At 32.7% G+C, this 17,767-nt stretch overlaps 6 protein-coding genes across 8 annotated transcripts in view; 3 read left to right on the top strand and 3 right to left on the bottom strand.

Moving 5' to 3' along the window:
• Positions 1-67, bottom strand: part of Bre1 (E3 ubiquitin-protein ligase Bre1) — a 21,686-nt gene extending 21,619 nt beyond the window's left edge. For both annotated transcript variants that reach the window (XM_090105021.1, XM_090105019.1), the window contains exon 1: positions 1-67. This exon is cut by the window's left edge and continues 138 nt beyond it. The gene's annotated coding sequence lies outside the window, so the exon portion shown is untranslated.
• Positions 68-570: 503 nt separating this feature from the next.
• LOC149906073 (FGGY carbohydrate kinase domain-containing protein) lies at positions 571-3,937 on the bottom strand. Of its 2 annotated transcripts, none has more exons than XM_090105849.1 (5): positions 3,872-3,937; positions 3,050-3,247; positions 2,071-2,936; positions 1,404-1,626; positions 571-994 (listed from the first exon to the last, which is right to left on the bottom strand). In XM_090105849.1, the coding sequence occupies exons 2-5, from the start codon at positions 3,233-3,235 to the stop codon at positions 638-640; spliced, it is 1,632 nt and encodes a 543-aa protein (XP_089961975.1). In that variant the 5' UTR covers positions 3,236-3,247; positions 3,872-3,937; the 3' UTR covers positions 571-637. The 2 variants fall into 2 exon arrangements, with proteins under 2 accessions (XP_089961975.1, XP_089961974.1); XM_090105848.1 differs by lacking the exon at positions 3,872-3,937 and adding an exon at positions 3,545-3,757.
• Positions 3,938-4,492: 555 nt separating this feature from the next.
• Pop5 (POP5 ribonuclease P/MRP subunit) lies at positions 4,493-5,891 on the top strand. The gene is made up of 2 exons (XM_090105607.1): positions 4,493-4,880; positions 4,953-5,891. Exons 1-2 carry the CDS (start codon positions 4,861-4,863, stop codon positions 5,401-5,403), a joined length of 471 nt encoding a protein of 156 aa, XP_089961733.1. The 5' UTR covers positions 4,493-4,860; the 3' UTR covers positions 5,404-5,891.
• Positions 5,892-6,106: 215 nt separating this feature from the next.
• Positions 6,107-8,142, bottom strand: Dredd (Caspase-8 Dredd). The gene has a single exon (XM_090105673.1). It carries the CDS (start codon positions 7,740-7,742, stop codon positions 6,138-6,140), a length of 1,605 nt encoding a protein of 534 aa, XP_089961799.1. The 5' UTR covers positions 7,743-8,142; the 3' UTR covers positions 6,107-6,137.
• A 375-nt stretch (positions 8,143-8,517) lies between these two features.
• LOC149906076 (uncharacterized) lies at positions 8,518-9,444 on the top strand. Its single transcript, XM_090105721.1, has 2 exons — positions 8,518-8,804; positions 9,305-9,444. Exons 1-2 carry the CDS (start codon positions 8,640-8,642, stop codon positions 9,341-9,343), a joined length of 204 nt encoding a protein of 67 aa, XP_089961847.1. The 5' UTR covers positions 8,518-8,639; the 3' UTR covers positions 9,344-9,444.
• LOC149906077 (mitochondrial translation release factor in rescue) lies at positions 9,345-10,172 on the top strand. The gene is made up of 2 exons (XM_090105720.1): positions 9,345-9,549; positions 9,919-10,172. Exons 1-2 carry the CDS (start codon positions 9,345-9,347, stop codon positions 10,140-10,142), a joined length of 429 nt encoding a protein of 142 aa, XP_089961846.1. The 3' UTR covers positions 10,143-10,172.
• Positions 10,173-17,767: the final 7,595 nt, after the last annotated feature.

Raw genomic sequence — 17,767 nt, forward strand, 5'->3', positions numbered from 1 at the left:
TTTTGTTATAATAAAAATAACCAACTCGACTAGCCCCTTCTCTGTGAAATAAATGATCAATGTTGCTAGTTCCAAATTTCAGATATTAACTGTTACCTATTACCAGATGCAAATATTATTTTAAAAAAAGTTCTGTGTAAAAAATCGTTAGCGAGGTTGAAAAATGAAAACCACTTGAAAACAAAATTAAATTCAATTAATAAAGGCATCTCAGGATATTAATATAGTCACAAATTATGGTGATACAGAACAAGGATGGCAGTAGCTTGGCTTTAGAATTTATATATTTATTTTTTGATTAAATTGCATGAATTGTCGCTTGTTTTTTTATTGCTTTACTAGCGGTCCGCCCCGGCTTCGCCCGTGGTACATATTTCGCAATAAAATGTAGCCTATGTTCTTTCTCAGGGTCTAAAGATTGTCTGTGACAAATTTCATCAAAATCGGACCAGTAGTTTATGCGTGAAAACCATACATACATACAAACCTTTATAGTATAGATAATTTTCTTGTTAGTTAGTTTAAAGAAAAAAAAATCAGAAACATTAACAGGTATATCTATAAACTTTATTAAAAAAGAAAACAACACTATCTACATTTCTTACTACATTCATACAATATGTACCAAAGTACCAATTTAATTCATCATCTTTCTATACAGCAACTGATCTTGGAACATTTTAATGAAGACATTGTATTTTTTATCATGGAATAATTTCATAGAAGCATTCGGTTGGATAACCTTGGCTTGACCACCCATATTTTTTATAGCTGTTTGCATAGTATTAAAATATTGTGATGCACAGGCTCCTAATATAGCAGCGCCTACTAAAACCGATTCCTTTTCATGTGGCATTAATACAGGCAGTCCGACAGAATCCGCTTGAATCTGGACAAATAATGGGTCCTTGGCTAAACCACCACAAATTAATAAAGACTTAAATGGCTCGTAACCAGCTTGAGTAAGTGCATCTATAATGTGCCGTGTTCCATACTGGAAAAAAAAGTAGCCATTAGTAAAATTATTCTGGTTGAAAAAGAGCGTATGTGCCGAGCACACGTGTCGGAAGTGAAACTTCTTTGGCGAGATTCAAAGAACAAAATCGTCGTCTAAAGTTGCAAACAAACCGGTGGCTGGTGCACTGTATCAAACATCCAGCGCGCTAGATTCACGTCAGGCGTCCGAACGCTCAAGGTCAGCCCAAGGACTCGTCCGCGACTTACGTTTATAGTTTGCACCCCTCAATGTAAAATCATACGTCACGGCTATAAGTCGCGTCCGCTGGTTTGTTTGCAGCTTTACTTCATGACGTGACGGTATTGCCATGACGAGACCTTGAAATTTTACTCTTAACGCGCATAGAGCAGTAATAACTAATATTTGCAGGTAGACGCAAACTTACTGATAAAGCTTGTAGTGTTACCAGATACAAAAGAGCCAAGTTCTCTTCACTGCTATTAATTGTTAATCCCACAAGCATACCCGTCATAGTAGGATCAGCTAAAGGCGAACGATTTCCGTGGAAGTCGGGCCACATATGAAAATCTTTCGTCAATTGATTAAGATCGGTAAATCCTTTCGAAGCGGCCATTTCGTGTAACAGTTTTCGTAAATGTTCACGTACACTGGAAAATTTATAATAAAATAAATTAAGACATGAAAAAGCTTCTTTAATTTTTAGCAATTTATTAATAGATATGTGCACTTCATAAAAAGATTGATAGAAGTCTAGTTACTTTCAACCATTTAGGTATTTCTATACAATGTTTATCTTTTTCATATTATGTGGGGTGATCTAGCCTTTCTTTATATCTGTTTGTACTTTTGTAGAAACTCCATTTTTTTAAAAGTACAACCAAAAGTTGTATAGTGAGTAACCTACCTACTGTCTACTGTAATACTAGATGTTTGATATATAATGGAAATCTCAAATTTTGCTTGGCTAACAAACTATCAGAAGATAGAAAAGGAACACATCAGACATGACCTGTAAGCATGCATGATTTTAATATTTTTAATTAAGTTAATTGCCTAAAATAGTTGTAAATAAATATTTTTTTTAAACATACTTGCCCGTACTATGTTTCTTCAAAAGCTCAATACCAGCTGGATGGCTTGATATCACATAGTCAAGGAGCATCCCAGAGGCACTTTGACCAGCTTCATTGAGCCACATTTTCGGTACCATTGCACTGAAGTAAGGACCCCAAATACCATTCACCATAACCGGTTTGCTATTAACAGCCATGTGGCATGTTGATGTCCCACATATTAGGCTCAAACGACTCGACATATCATTACAAATTTTTTCTCCCACAGTTCCAATCATACCAAGACCACCAGCATGGGCATCTATAATGGATGTTGCAACTGGAGTGTTGGGTAATAAACCCAATGTAGCAGCAACGTGAGGCAGCAAACCCCTACAGTATTCACCTGGCATTAACACCTTGTTACCAATCTTAACAAAATCGTCAACGGCCAAGTCGCCAAGTCCTATTTCTTTTAGAAAGTTTTTATTCCATCCATGATTTTCATCAGAAGAACATTCATAATTCCATTTACAAACTAAAGAACATAGAGAACGGCTTTCTGATCCTGTCGCTTTCCATGTAAGGAAATCTGGTAGGTCGAAGAAATATCTACTCCGCAACCATGTGTTTGGTAAATGTTTTTTTAACCAAAGTAGTTTTGGCATTTCCATTTCTAAACTGACTTTGCCTCCAACATATTTGAGAATATCATGGCCAGTTTTGTTGATTAAATCTGCTTCGTGTTGTGCTCTATGATCCATCCACATAATTATATTTTGTTCATTATTTTTTGTTTCACTTATGCTTATTGGATTTCCATTAACATCTAATGCTACTAATGAGCAGGTTGCATCAAATCCAATACCTTTTATATGCTTGGGATTCACACCAACCACAATATCCTATGGAATAAAAAATTAAAAATGTATTTGATTTTTATTTAATGTTGTGAAACTTCTAAATATTGAAAGTAATGTATACAATAATTATATAAAAAATTAAATGCAATTATTACCTTAATTACAGATATACAGCATTCCCAAATATTATTTGATGATTGTTCATAGTATCCAGGTTTTGGTTTCCATGTTTGTATACTCTTAACAGCACTTTCTATGACCTTACCATTTTCATTGACCAAAGCGGCTCTCACACTTCCAGATCCTACATCTACTCCAATAAAATATACTGGGCAATCCATGCTTACCTACACCTTAAAAAATATTAGTTAAAATAATTATCACAGTTTGTTATAGTTTTAATAATATATATATGATATCTCTCAGGATTATTTATTTAAACTTAATTGCACCTTATATATTATTACAATTATTAATTATATTATTTTTGCCAACAAACAGCCACAAAAATTAACAGAATACATATCATATACATATGTACTTTGTTATTACAATTGCCTTTTACTATAAAAATTTGTAAAATGCGATAATTTAAAAAAATATTAATAGTATTAATAGAAAATATAAACAAGTTGTACTTAGTCACTTACTTTTTGCACGAATAATATTTATTACGATTATAAAACATACATACAATAAACAATATCTGATAGCACTTTATGTAGTAGATGCATGACCTTGGTATCTAATTCCTTTTTGCTAAGATTAATGATAAACTTGCAGTACAACTCTGCATGATAACCTTGTTATCTATAGTCACTAGGCATTCGCAGACAATCTTTACATAGATTATTTGATTCAACCTATAAAGGATGTCATCTTGAGCATAAGCCATTCATAATTTCAACTAATAAGCTTCTAATTTATTCTCGTAGCTAGTTTTTTTTTTCGAGTAAAATCACACTTGACCTTTTTACCTTTTTCAAATTTAGAGGATTCCCGCGTAAATCATGGCTTCAATATCTTCTTACGGCTGTCATCTATCATTTAGAGATACAGATAATAAAAATGAAAAAAAAATAAATTTCGAAGCTACTTACAGAAATAAAAGACTGCTCTCATATTACATATATATATTTCTACAATTGCTTGTCCTTATTATAGGTAATAAATTCTTAATATGTCTTAATTCGTAGTCTTAATTGGTCATAATATTATAAAATAATCACAAAATAATAGTCCCCGTTTTCCAATTACAGCACTAGAGCGCATTATGCGGCATAATGCTAAACGTTGAATGTTCCAACTACAGCAACGCTTCGCACAATCGAGCACTAGAAAAAGTAATGCGCGTGAATTGATGCGTGCAATCGATTTATCGTTAGTAATTATTAATTGTTGGAAAAAATTCTAAAGCTTTCGTTTCATTGTAGTTTTTTCGAAATAATCAAAGTTAATTCAAATTGGGTTAAAAAAATAAATATAAGTATGGATGAAGGTACAAAAATTGAAAAAAATGTTAATGAAAAAATCAAAATCCAAATTACTTAAAATAACCGTAAATATTTTTCAACCAATTATTATGTATACCAATTTATTTACACATTAATGAGGTTATTGCTAACTCTATGAATATTTTTTTTTCAACACTGAACTTGGCGCAACCTGCTGGTGCGTTTCACGTTCCAATTAAGCATCAGCATAATTCGGCATTGTGCGGCACTGAGTCGCATTATGCTCTGTAATTGGAAAACGGGGACCATTAGCACTTAGCAGTTGACACTGACAGGCAGACCAAAGTGTCTGTTTTTTGATATTACTCAAATCCGAGACTCAAATAAATTATTAAAAACAATAAAAACATAACCTCACATATAATAGTCAACTATTATAAACGGCATGATATCTATCATAGAACGAATATCGTGACTCAAACAAGCTTCAATTGCACCAAGGATAAACGAAAATGGTTCGGTTTAAAAACAGGTATAAAATAAATGATAGTTCTTGAATTTTGTCTAGAATCTAATTCCAAAATTAAACTAAATGTTATTTCAGATATGTTACTGTGGAAATTGCATCTCCAGTAGTTCCCGAAAGTAAACCTTTATCAATTAAATCATCTATGCTAAATGAGACTATTTTAAGTAAAATAAACCAACTGCATGGTGATTTTGGCGTCGCTGCTGTAAGATCTGGCTTCCTAACGAAATACTGTAATGAAAATACCAGAATAGCCATAATTCGATGTCGACATGGGCCTCATAAGTTTGTTGTCAGTAGTATACCATTTATAACTAGAATAGGAAAGTTAGACGCAACTATTAGGACACTTCATGTTGGAGCTACATTGAAACATAGTTTTATTTTTATTCAAAAACACCACAGGACATTTTTAGATTCAATGTGGTCAAATCTCAAGACTGACGAGGAAAGAAGTGCTCTTGAAGCAGCAGTGATGGAATTCACTAAGGCAGATATATCCATGATAAAAGATAACCTGATGTGATTTGCCATAATCTCTGCAAGAACTCAATAATTAGGTACCTATTGACTGTCATGTAAATAAATAACATCTTGCAATAAGTATTTATTTTCATTGAGTCGCTGTTGCACATTATTGTTTCACTTAATTTTTATTCTCATTCTCAAATATTGTCTAAATTATATTAGTTTAAAGAAAATTGTTTGAGGCAAATGCATTTTTAGAATAGAAGTGAAATTATATGTGATAGATGACTATGTTTTAATATGAAGTTAACAAGTACAGAGGGGTTCACATAGTGTAGGAATAAAAAAGTTTCAATTTTACAAAAAATATTTATATTTATGCATTAATTATAAATTGCAGATAATCAATAAATAACATAAACTCTTATTTCATCCAATAAATATTTCGTTATAAATACATAGAAGTATTTAAATAAATTGTCCTTGCCATTAACATTACATATAATATTATATGCAATTGTTTTTGAGCATTAACTTTTGTCATGTGTATTAGAGCGTATACGCACTATGCGGGTAGCCGTCCGGCTGACCGCAAGCACAATTATGTACGTAATATTCATTTCTATGCGCACTGTGCGGTCTGCGGTAGCCGCATCGCAGTGCTCATAGAAATGAATATTACGTACATAATTGTGCTTGCGGTCAGCCGGACGGCTACCCGCAATGCGGCTACCCGCATAGTGCGTATACGCTCTTACATATTAAACTACCATTGTGATGGTAAGGACACCCTTATTGTGATGGTATAATATGTAAAAAAAGCTTTTTCCTTAGAGTAGATTCAAATATTGGTACTTGCAACTTCTTAACTTTAGCACACATTTTGGTAACTATATTATTCACTTTTGTAAATATATCATACACATGCTCTTTTTGAGCTTTTTCTTTTAGGGCACTGCAAAGAAACTGGATGAATATTGATCCTTTTTCTTCATGTCTGAAAGCTTTAAACTCAGGTGAAGTAGCCCAATAAATTAGAAAATCTGATTTCCTCATAAAATAATTTGGAGGAGGTCCATCAGCAACTAAACCTCCGTCTTTATAAGGTTCTTCATCAACTTGACATGCTTGCAAAATTAAAACCTTAGGTTTTCCATATAGATTCTTAGCTATATCTGAATCTAATAACATTTGTATGTCCTCTATCTTAACTTTTACTGAATCTGCAGCATAGACATGTCCCCTAATACCGTGGGAAAGTATACACAGCATAAAAACACTATGGTCTTCACGAACTTTGTATTTTATCACATCCTTAATAAAATTGAAAACTTCAATGTGGTTTAAATTTTTTCCAACCCTTACTTCAAAATTAAGTGCTGACATGGTTGATTCTAATGCAATTTGGTCCTGTGTTGAACCACTTCTCGTAGGAAGATTTATGTGTATATTTTTTGCTATGTTTTCCTTTGATGGGTTAAATATTTCTTGATTAATAATACAGCATACACCAACACTTTTGGGATTCTTTATTATATATGCATCCTTATTTAAAAGGGCATTATCAGCTTTCAAATTACTAGGTATATCTTCAAGGTTCATCTGGTTTAGAAGTTCATATACTTCTTCAAAGCTACTTTCTCCAACTTTATTATCTTTGAACTCATAATCTTCTTCTGCTGTTTTAATTGGAGTGCTGGTAGACACATTGACGCTAGTTGAATTGTTTTGACCATTGAATTTGTCCTCTAATTCCTTGAGATGTGCAACATATGAAGCAAATGCAGGGAAATGATCTAGTATCTGACATAATTTTTGAGTGTCAACCTTAACTGGGGTAGTGTTACTGCTAAAATCTTGGAATACAATAAATTTTCTGCAAATGAGTTCTAATATTATCAATTCACAACTCTCATGGTCTGAAGTATCAATACCATAGGATAGCAATGTTTTTTTTAATTTGAACATAACTTCTGAAGTAATATTTTCACATAAGTTGTATAAAACTTTTTTAATAGGATTTACATGGGTACTAAAAGTAATATTATTAGGTTGATAGCGTTGTTTTAGAGTTGGTACGTCGAAACCTAGTTTTCTTATTACATTGTATAGCCTGCAAATACAAAGCGATTCTAAAAATTCATACTTCCAAGTTGGTCGTAGTTGCGCATGCGATGCCCACTGATGTAAAAGATTCATACTATCATATTCAAGATCTTTTGATACTTTTTGATAGACGATCAAACGTTGAAGAGCTGTGTCTGGTATCTCATATAACAAAAATACCAGAGATACAATATCATAAGGATCCAAATCTTTCTGGATCTCGAACACCATATCAATAGTAATGGAATCCATGTTTTGAACGGATGAATTCTGCGGATCTTTGCGAAACATTTTTACTTTTTAGTGCAAATTATTTGTTATAATGATGCAAAAATCATAGATGTCCACATGTTATTATACATATTAAACATACAAAGTATTCCGTGTCAACTTCCACTGTAATCCACATAATAATATATTTGTTTGTTCATTTCGAATCATCAATTTTCTTATTATTCTAATAATAAATTATATCATCTATGAGAAGGTTTGGTATGTATTTATTTTGCCTTTTTTGATCTTGAGATTCTTGAGTTTGATAATTGATGGTTTGAATACGTTTAGAAAATATCACAGGAAAATATTCATGATTCATGTCAAACGTGGCCAAACGTCCATGATATATTTTATATTGTCTATTACCTTTGGGGGAAGTCCCGCCTATATTTGTATAATAACAGGCCCCAATAATACCTTTAATACACTTCCTTAATTTAGTCACTAAATTATATGGTCATGTAGGAATTAGAAGTTTCTGATCACCATAAGGAGTTTTCAAAATTAGTCGATCTAATATAAGGCCGTATTCAGAAAGAAAGCTGGAAACTTACAAGCGCTTACAGGCGCTTGTCAGCGCTGGTAACCCGGGCAGGAAAATATATGAACACGCGCCGATAAGCGCCGATCGGCGCCGACAAGCGCTGGTCAGCGCTTATAAGTTTCAAGCTTTCTTTCTGAATACGGCCTAAGGTGTACTATGGGCATTAATAACCATGCCGTAAATCGCTACAGTTCCTAAACGTTTTTAACTTGACAGTTGACACTTGGCAGATGACAGATTATTTCTTGATACGCGATGATACCCCGATTTAGTGCAAAAAAAAAATAGGTTATGAAAAAAATAATTTCGGACAAAATTTTATATTCAAAATAAATGATTAATGATATAATATAACATAAATCTATAATATGTCTGTAACGAGAGTGGAAGTTTTAAAACTTTATAAACGTTTAATGGTTTATTCCAAATCCTTAACTTTAACGGATATAAATTATTACAAACAGCGCATAAGCCAAGAGTTCAAAAAAAATAAGAGTTTAAGTAACCCCGAAGATATTATATTCGCTTATAAGGTAAGAATAATTATTAATCTTAATCACAATTTATTATAAACTCCTACAATATATATATATATAAAAAACAGTGTGGGAAACATTGCAGGCAAGTGGCAGGCCAAATCATTCTAATAAAAATCTTTACAATTGAATTAAATGGCTGTATATCATTCAGGCAGCTGATTAAATGCCGCTTTTTAATAAAGTCCCTATAGATATGCAGGCTCTCAAATTTAATTGCTATCAGAACACAAATTAGACCAAATATTTTAAATAATGACTTCACCAACTTCAGTCTGACCAAACACTTTCAGTATCAATCAAGTAATCAACTTGTACAAAATAAATAAGATTTTTGTCATTTATGAACTTATTTAATTCAAATCAAATCAAATTATTTATTTGCAATTAAACATGGTTACAACACAACAAACAAATTACATAATATAATAACTATATGTGAACTATGTGTAATTTTTATGTTTAAATACATAATTTTTTGTAATTTCTCATTTCAGAAAGGAGAGGCGTTATTATTAAGAGGTGCTATTGTGTAAGATGTTTCTAACAAGAATATTTATAAATGTCAATAGACGAACACACCTATCAATACCAGCAGCTTTAAAACACACCCTAGATTATTCTAAAGTGCCTAAAATTAATGAAAATGATTTGTCAGAACAATTTGTGCGAGGGGGAGGCCCTGGTGGGTCAGCTGTGAATAAAAATGCTAACTGTGTTGTGCTAACACATGTTCCTTCAGGTTAGTGATTATTTTTCTACATAGAAGAAATTTTGCCGACATTTACAATAATTTTACTTAGTTGCATCTTCTAGAGTTCTTGTCTCAGAGGCCAAGACCCACTTCGGGGTTTCAGCGCCATAGGAGTAGTAGTAGTATCTTACTAAATCAAATAAATATTATTACATTGAAAGTTTTAAAGAGATTTCTGTTTTTTCTGTCTCTTATTCTGTAAAGTTATTGACTGAAGATTATTTATTTTCCTGAAGTAGTGATGTCATTCAATTATTGGATAAACAATAATCATATTATTATAATTTTTTCCATTTTAGAAAGTGAATAAACTAAGTAAAACTTAATTTTTAGAACTATTCTTAATATTTTTTTTAGGAATAGTAGTGAAATGCCATAATAGCCGATGCCAAGATGATAACAGAAAATTAGCAAGGCAAATGCTTGTAGATAAGTTGGATGAAATCATGAATGGGGAGGAGAGTATAAGTTCACAGAAAAAGCGAATTGAAGAGAACAAATATAAAAAGGGTGAATATAAAAGGAAAAAAAGGGCTAAAATGAAGGAAGAGTGGAAGAAACGTGAGGGCTTACTGGAGTAAATTAGATAATAAATTTAGACTGAATCATAATGTATGTTTTATTCAATACTAGGTTTCCGCCCGCGGCTTCGCCCGCGCAGTCAGAGAAAAACCCGTTCCCGTGGGATTTCCAGGAATGCGTCATTATCCCGGAATAAAAAGTAGCTTATGTCCTTTCTCGGGTATCAAAATATCTCCATACCAAATTTCATGAAAATTGGTTCAGTAGTTTAGGCGTGATTGAGTAACAGACAGACAGAGTTACTTTCGCATTTATAATATTAGTATGGATTAGTATAGATTTGGAAGAGAGAGATTCTGAAACTTCATAGCTGCAAATCTATATGACTTTACTTACTTTGCTACATGTCGGGCTGAAAAAATATTATATAAAGTAAATCAAATACTGATGAAGTTAATTTCTCAGGCTTTTTTAGGGCTTTGATAAATATAGTGATTAGTAGTTTAGTTTAGTTTAGTTTTTTAGTTAAAAAATATTAACTTGTAAATACTATCCTATAAATAAAAGTATTTGATGTCTTTCTGGATAAAATCTCAAAACTAGCTGCGCGTCGCGGTTTTACCGGCGTAGCTCCGTTTCTGTTGGTTTTAGCGTTATGATATGTAGCCTTCCTCGATAAATGGGCTATCTAACATCGAAAGAATTTTTCAAATTGGAGCAGTAGTTCCCAAGATTAGGCGTTCATACAAACAAACTCTTCAGCTTTATAATATTAGTATAGATAAGTTGAATTTAAATGTGTGCACCTTGATCAGATTGTGTCTCATGCCTAACAGTTCATACATATCTTTTGTATAAGGTTTTACTTTTACATTTTCTCTAGCACACTTATGTTTATCACTTCCAGTTTTCAGTTTCATCTTTTTAGTTATCACTAGCGGTCCGCCCCGGCTTCGTCCGTGGTACATATTTACGTTTTCTCTACTTACGAACCATCCTTGTACTTCAAGGAAGTACATACATAAAAAAAGAATTATCGAAATCGATCCACCCGGTCACGCGTGATGCCGTGACCAAGGAAAACGGCTTTCATTTTTATACATACAATGTCGCCCATGCGCATGTGACCGCCCGTAATATTCTGAACATTCATGAAAAAATATCGAAAATAAAGTTCAAAAGGGGGGGTCTATCTATAATATTTTTCATGTTAAGTTTATGGGTCGATTTGGATTTTGTTTATTATTTCCAAAAGCTTATGAGTTCTTTTGAAGTTTATTTTCGATATTTCTTCATGAATATTCAGAATATTACGGGCGGTCACATGCGCAGGGGCGACATTGTATAGATTTCTGGCACTAACCAAAATATTATATTACTTATAGACTATCAAAGGAAAACTTCTTTGATGTAAATTATAGGTACTATCTTGATTTTTGCTCTCGACGTGGCGGATTTATTAAACGCCACTGGGTTTTTATAAATTCGAGAATTCGTAACTATTTCAGGAATTGGAAGGATTGATTCAAATGTGCTGTGAAGAATTAATGAGAAGATAAATGTACCTACACGCTAAATTATATTAAAATTTTCTATATTGAATATATTGTAATATAGTACAAAAAATATCGACAACTTTCTATCCTAATCCTAATGCAAAAACTATTAACTATCCGTCGATCTTTAGCATACTACACAGCCTGTTGTTGCCTGTTGGAACGTACGCACGCACGTACGTACGCACGTAGGGTTTAAAATTGTTGCCTCAAAATATGATAATCATTCATTCAAATTGCGGTAGTTTTGTATAAAATAAAATACTTGAATCTACGGAGTTCGGCATTTCATACAATTTATTGACCAATAAATGTTGAATGCACTAAAAAGTTAATAGACTGTAAAATCGCTAGAAGCTTTTATTCTAATGATGTCTCTGAATACCAAAGAGGTACTAAAATTGAGGGTTAATATACTTAGTAATGAAATAGTAAAGTCTATTTTATGTCTTTTTTTAGGTAGGTAAATACCACATCCACATGTTTTAGATTTTCGTACCTCTATCATAGTCTGTGGTACCCATAGAAATCTAAATAACAAGACACATAGTGGTACCTAAGTATAGTTCCCAAACAGATGAACCAATTTATGTTATATTTTTTATACTATAGCTAATTCCATCCCGATTGTTCTTAGCCATCTTTCATGAAAATAAGTTCAGCCGTTTGAAGATCATCAGCTCTTTTCAAGTTGATGAGGGGATCTGAGTCATCTGACTAACTTTGTTATTTTATAACACCCTCAATATAGACATGAAATGAAAGGGCTACACTATTATATATTATTTTGCCTTAAATCTATACGTATTATTTTTATCCAGTCATTCTGGGCATAGATGGGGTCAGGGGTTGGTTATTATTGCTCTTATTCTCGGAAAATTGCGAAATCAGGATCGTACCGTAATAAACCATTCTTAGTGAACCCTTCTACGGTACAGTGGCGAATAAATTGTTATTATCATACTATTTCCCTGTTTTAAAGCAGTTAAGAATTTGCTACTAAATAAATAGAGATATTACATCCTTTTGTGGACGCTGGTAAAAAAATTAAAACGTGTGAGACACGTCACACGACGATAACGAAGTAGGTATACAGAATATACCTACACACAATATTAAATATTTCATTTTCTATTCATTGTTCTGGCGAGACGAGATTGTTATTTCGCACAAAGCGCATATTTTACGGAGTCTGTACTTGAGCAAATAGAGGAGTCGGTTTCTAAGCGAGACGAGACAGTTAATAACAAATTAATCATGGCACAGCTTGCGTAACGCGAGCCACAATGACTGTAAAGTGGCCGACATTGTGCTATCCTTGACCTAAATATTGGATGCTCTTTGTCCCGCTCTACGCTACGTTTTGAAATACGTTTCCGTAGAGCTTTTCGGGAACGATTTAAACGCTCGTCCTATCGTGCCATTTTCAGATTGCCTGAACGTTTTAGTTCATCATTTCTGATTGACAAGTACCTAACTACATCTCACCGTCATCGTCAAGTTCGATTTTGAGCTTTTAAGTTTTACGTCGTGAAGAAGCTACAAATATTTACTTGGATTATATATCTTTTTTTTTTTACTGTCGATAGGGAAGAGCTTGATCACAATCTCGCCTGATGTTAAGGCTTATTTTATTCTTCAAGCGTAGAGTGAACAGGCACCTTCTAGGGAAGCGCGTACCATCTTAGACCACATCTCAGCTTAACTGTTAAGCTGAGATGTGGTCTAAGATGGTACGCGCTTCCCTAGAAGGTGCATTAAAACTTCGTCCTTTTAGTGGTTTGTCATTATATTCCCTCATTTTGACGTCTTGGAATGGTTTTTGAAAATTTATTGATCAGAGAAAAGCGCCCATAGCGCTTTTTTCAGGCAGCTCTTGTTTTTTTTATAAAAGGGGCTTATGGGGCTAGTATAGTAAAAATGACGTCAAATTTACAATTCCAAAAAATCTAATAATCCTAATGAAACCAAGGAAATCTTACAAAAGTGTATTAAGGACCAATTTTATAAAAGCACACTGTTCGCGTTGTAAAGCTCGTCAAATGTCACAGAAGCTTTTAAAACACGTTTCCCCTCTGCCTCAATACCTTTACTTACCAAAACCATTTATGTATGTGTAAAGGCTTAAAATTCGTTGGAAAAGGGCCATAAATCATAATTAGAATAAAATGTAAAATATATTTACCGTACGTTGTAATTTTATTCCACCCTATTATAGGTACATTTTTCATAGCTATCATGTTTTCATTGTAATCAAAAACAATACCTTCCTTCGTAAATTTATTTGAGAATTTTCACTAACCACAAAACAATTCATTACCGAGAGAAAAAGTCTTCGGGGAAATTGAAAAGTTTTAATTTTCTATCTGTATAAAAAGCCACGAAGAAAATAATTGGTATGTCTCTTATAATATTATCTTAGCTTGAAGATTAATGATTCAAATATTAACATAGGTAAGAGGTATTGTGTAAATGTTACCGAATTTTCAAATTAGCCTTGGGTTTTCAGTACATCTATTACAGTAAAATTTAAGAGAGTCTATGATTTGAAGTGCGAAGAATTTCTTCTCTTGAAAATATCTATTTTCTGCGAGAGTAAAATCGCAATCGAAAAGCTCACTTTCATATATTAAAGAAAATAATAAAAACAAAAAATGGCTCATATCTTTGCTTTTCAAGCAAAATAGGTACCTATAGTAGGTACCCTATTGTTCTACATTTCATAAGTTCATGGACGTAATCGTCAACGGATCAGTGATTTTGCTTGAGTTGTGTTTGAATTTTATTTGTGAGGAATGTTTATTAAGTCGTATTCGTTTATAAAAATTGCCGTAGCGTAAAATTTGTTTTATTAGTTACTGCATATTATATTTATAGATCATAAAGAAAAATTCTAACGGGAGGTTATGTTCATACATACTATGATTTTGTTGTTTTCTATTACGACCCAAATGACATGGTGATTTCTAATCACCGTAACTTATTTACCTGAATAAAAACCGTAAAAAATAACGAATGCAAGGGCCTATTTTGGATTGAACTTTCAAATTAGCCTTGGGTTTTTAGTACATATACAGAAACGGTTATAAATACTGTTAATAGCGCAATCTCTCCGTAAGAAAAAGAACAAAATTTTATCGTTTCTAAGGTAACATCGACACAGCTGGTGTGACTTTCATTTATAATTAATATCTAATTAATAATTCCTCTGAAAATCTGTTGTTATGTAATTCATTCCATTATTTTTCCTTAGGCTCTTCAAATCATCGAAAATCTGTTTATTTCCTTGTATTTCACATGAAATGAGAAAAGTTTTGAAAAAAACAAAGTTTTTTATTTATATGTTTGATCCTTTTATATTGTGGTCTGTTTTTGACCGTGCGCGCTCGGGGTTACATCATTAAAACATAAACAGTGTTTTTGATGAATAAGTAGAGTTAATTCATTAAATTGATAATAATAGGTATGTAACCTAAGCCTAATTTCATAAAAGTTTCTAATTGCATGCAGGTATGTCTCTAAAAGTTTAATTAAACCTTCATGATAGGTTATTAATCACCAAAAGATTCCGTCGCGTCGGCGTTATTTTAATAGGTATCTAACAGTTGGTTTAACATGGCTTCTTAGTTATTAAAACATTTTATACCAGGAATTGTTTACAAGTTATGAAGTTACCTGTTCTGAGTTTCTTGGTAAAGATAATGGCTATGGGCTTATTTTACCTTCATTTTAATAAACTTATGGCGAAGTTATAACTTCGGAACTCTTTATTATCCTGGGATTTGATAGCTTCTGTTTTGATATAGGAAAAATTATGTGACCCAAAGGTTTAGGAAAGAGATTCGGCTGCGGCCTACTTTACTAAAAGGAAAAATATTTAGAGGTACTTACCATTGCCAATCATACTTGTTCTTACTTAGGTAAGTACCTAAATAAAACATAATCATTTAAATTTATGTGTAATGAATTACCTTCACCGGGTAACGTTCACCTCAGAACATGAAAATTTTTGAGAGAACAAGATCGTTATAAAAATGTTAAGCATTTATCAAAACAATAATAAAAATAAACTATTAGGTTTGGACAATATTATATTCAACTTAGAATTAGTACAGAAAAACAATGATCCTTCATTCTATAACATATCCAATCCTCCAAAGATAAAGTCCTGTAATCGCAATAAATAAACAAATCTACAAACGAATAACGCAAAATTCAGAGATGGGCGTCATAAAGTTAAATGTAATGGAAAATCCCTAGAAATAGGCGTTTGTTTGTTTTTAACGAGACTTCGATGCTTTTGTAGTCGGAATACTTGACTTTTATGAGACTATATGGGAGTCACTTTGACGTTTATTAAAAGGTTTCCGATTACTCTGAAAGCTTTGAAGGTTGTTATGTAGGCTTTTTCTTCCGGACCATCAGCCACTACACACAAATAACTGTGCGCGCTTGGATATAGGTGAATAGTGATACTCTTGGAAATATTATGTATTTGGTCTCGCTAAATATTCTATTCTCATAAATAATTCGTTATTTTTGCTTCACGGAAAATATTCCCTTAAAATTTCATTCAGCGAAAGGTCACAGTCTCCATTCATAAAGCCCTTGGGGAGGCTTTTATGAGAATCTCGCCAATAAACTATAACTCGACAGCTTGATTTAACATTTATTTGAAATAGAAAAAATAGAAAATAGAAAATATCTTTATTGAAAAAGTTTTAAAATAATACAGTTAAAATTTGGGGAAATTAAAGCCTGTGTTAGTTCAAAACTAGAATTGAATTTGAAATGAATTAAACATTATTAATTCTATATTTAATAACAGAAATGCTTATCTTTTCTTCTTAGATCGGTACATTTTCAACTGGCTTCAAAAAAGGTAAAAATTTCAATCGTTCAATCATCAAAATCGTGAACCAGTGAACCGATTTTGATGATTGACCGATTGAAATTTTTCAAGTCGGTCCAGTAGTTCATGAGATTCTAACGCGTTCAATCAAAGTCTTCAGCTCTATATTTGTGTGTACCTATACTAATAGGTACTATACTAAGATGGTATAGATTATTTGCTGAACTGAACTTTCTGATGGAAGGAAAGGACAGGTAGGTTTTAAAAATTTTATAAATTCAATATGGGAAATGTGTTTGGAATCTTTGTTGCACCTATAAAATATTTAATTTGTTCGTGTTCGGTTCTAGGTTCTAGCAAATTCTACAATATAATTTGCAGTAGCGGTAAGCCGCGCGTCGCTTGCTCGTAAAGTAAGCTTACAGATGTTATGGCTGGCTCCGTATTAATAAAACAAAGCTGTATAAGCCATTTGCAGTCCGTGTCCCCATTTACCGAGTCAGGTTTTGTGAACGGAATATCATAGTTCGTGTGCGCTCTTATATTAGTATTCATACGAGGCAAAGAAATGAAGGCTTTATAGAAAAATGTCAAAGCTTTTTTATACGAAATATTTTTTTTGTATATCATTTTTATTATATGAACCATTACTTTGCTATACATAATTTATTGTAGTTTGTACCAGTGTTTATGGGCGAGTTTCTATAGGTATATAGTATGACTACATAGTACTAGACTATATAAAACAACAGCTTTTTCTGTCCCTATATCCCTATGACGTAACTATCCTTAAATCTTTAAAACTACGCACCAGATTTCGATGCGGTTTTTTTTAATAGATAGAGTGATTCTCGCGGAAGGTTTTGGTGTATAATACATTAGATTATATAGAAAGCGGGCGAAGCCGCGGGCGGAAGTCAACCTATAAACACGTTTCAGTTGGGTACACACAGGTAGACACGGTTGAGCGAAACGTAGATTGCATCGAACATCCATGAAATAGGAATGCTACGATTCGGAATTGTACGCTTTTACTATCTTGTGCAAATCGAAAACCATTTCTTCGCGTGGTTTTAACAATAGAACGTTCTATATAATACTGAACTAAAGCCTACCTCACAATGTCCACTATGAGGGTAGTGGAGTAAAATACGTTGTAGTGTAGTTATTTAATCCCAGTATTGTGAAATTTATTCGATAGAAATCTGATTTATTTGGTGGTGAAACTAAATATGAATAAAGTAGATATAGAGCATGTAGAGCAAAATATGCGACT

This window comes from Colias eurytheme, chromosome 9 (genome assembly GCF_061535395.1).
Source record: "Colias eurytheme isolate Ceu_HAF_F1 chromosome 9, ilColEury1 Martin Lab GWU primary, whole genome shotgun sequence".
Taxonomy (NCBI): domain Eukaryota; kingdom Metazoa; phylum Arthropoda; class Insecta; order Lepidoptera; family Pieridae; genus Colias; species Colias eurytheme.

Coding starts and splice junctions, on each gene's coding strand:
- LOC149906073 (XM_090105849.1), bottom strand. CDS start 3,235: ATGGATTGCCCAGTATATTTTATTGGAGTAGATGTAGGATCTGGAAGT. Junction 2,937..3,049: donor GCTGTATATCTGTAATTAAG/GTAATAATTGCA, acceptor TTTATTCCATAG/GATATTGTGGTTGGTGTGAA. Junction 995..1,403: donor TAACACTACAAGCTTTATCA/GTAAGTTTGCGT, acceptor TTTTTTTTCCAG/TATGGAACACGGCACATTAT.
- Pop5 (XM_090105607.1), top strand. CDS start 4,861: ATGGTTCGGTTTAAAAACAG. Junction 4,881..4,952: donor ATGGTTCGGTTTAAAAACAG/GTATAAAATAAA, acceptor ATGTTATTTCAG/ATATGTTACTGTGGAAATTG.
- Dredd (XM_090105673.1), bottom strand. CDS start 7,742: ATGTTTCGCAAAGATCCGCAGAATTCATCCGTTCAAAACATGGATTCC.
- LOC149906076 (XM_090105721.1), top strand. CDS start 8,640: ATGTCTGTAACGAGAGTGGAAGTTTTAAAACTTTATAAACGTTTAATG. Junction 8,805..9,304: donor ATATTATATTCGCTTATAAG/GTAAGAATAATT, acceptor TTCTCATTTCAG/AAAGGAGAGGCGTTATTATT.
- LOC149906077 (XM_090105720.1), top strand. CDS start 9,345: ATGTTTCTAACAAGAATATTTATAAATGTCAATAGACGAACACACCTA. Junction 9,550..9,918: donor GCTAACACATGTTCCTTCAG/GTTAGTGATTAT, acceptor TATTTTTTTTAG/GAATAGTAGTGAAATGCCAT.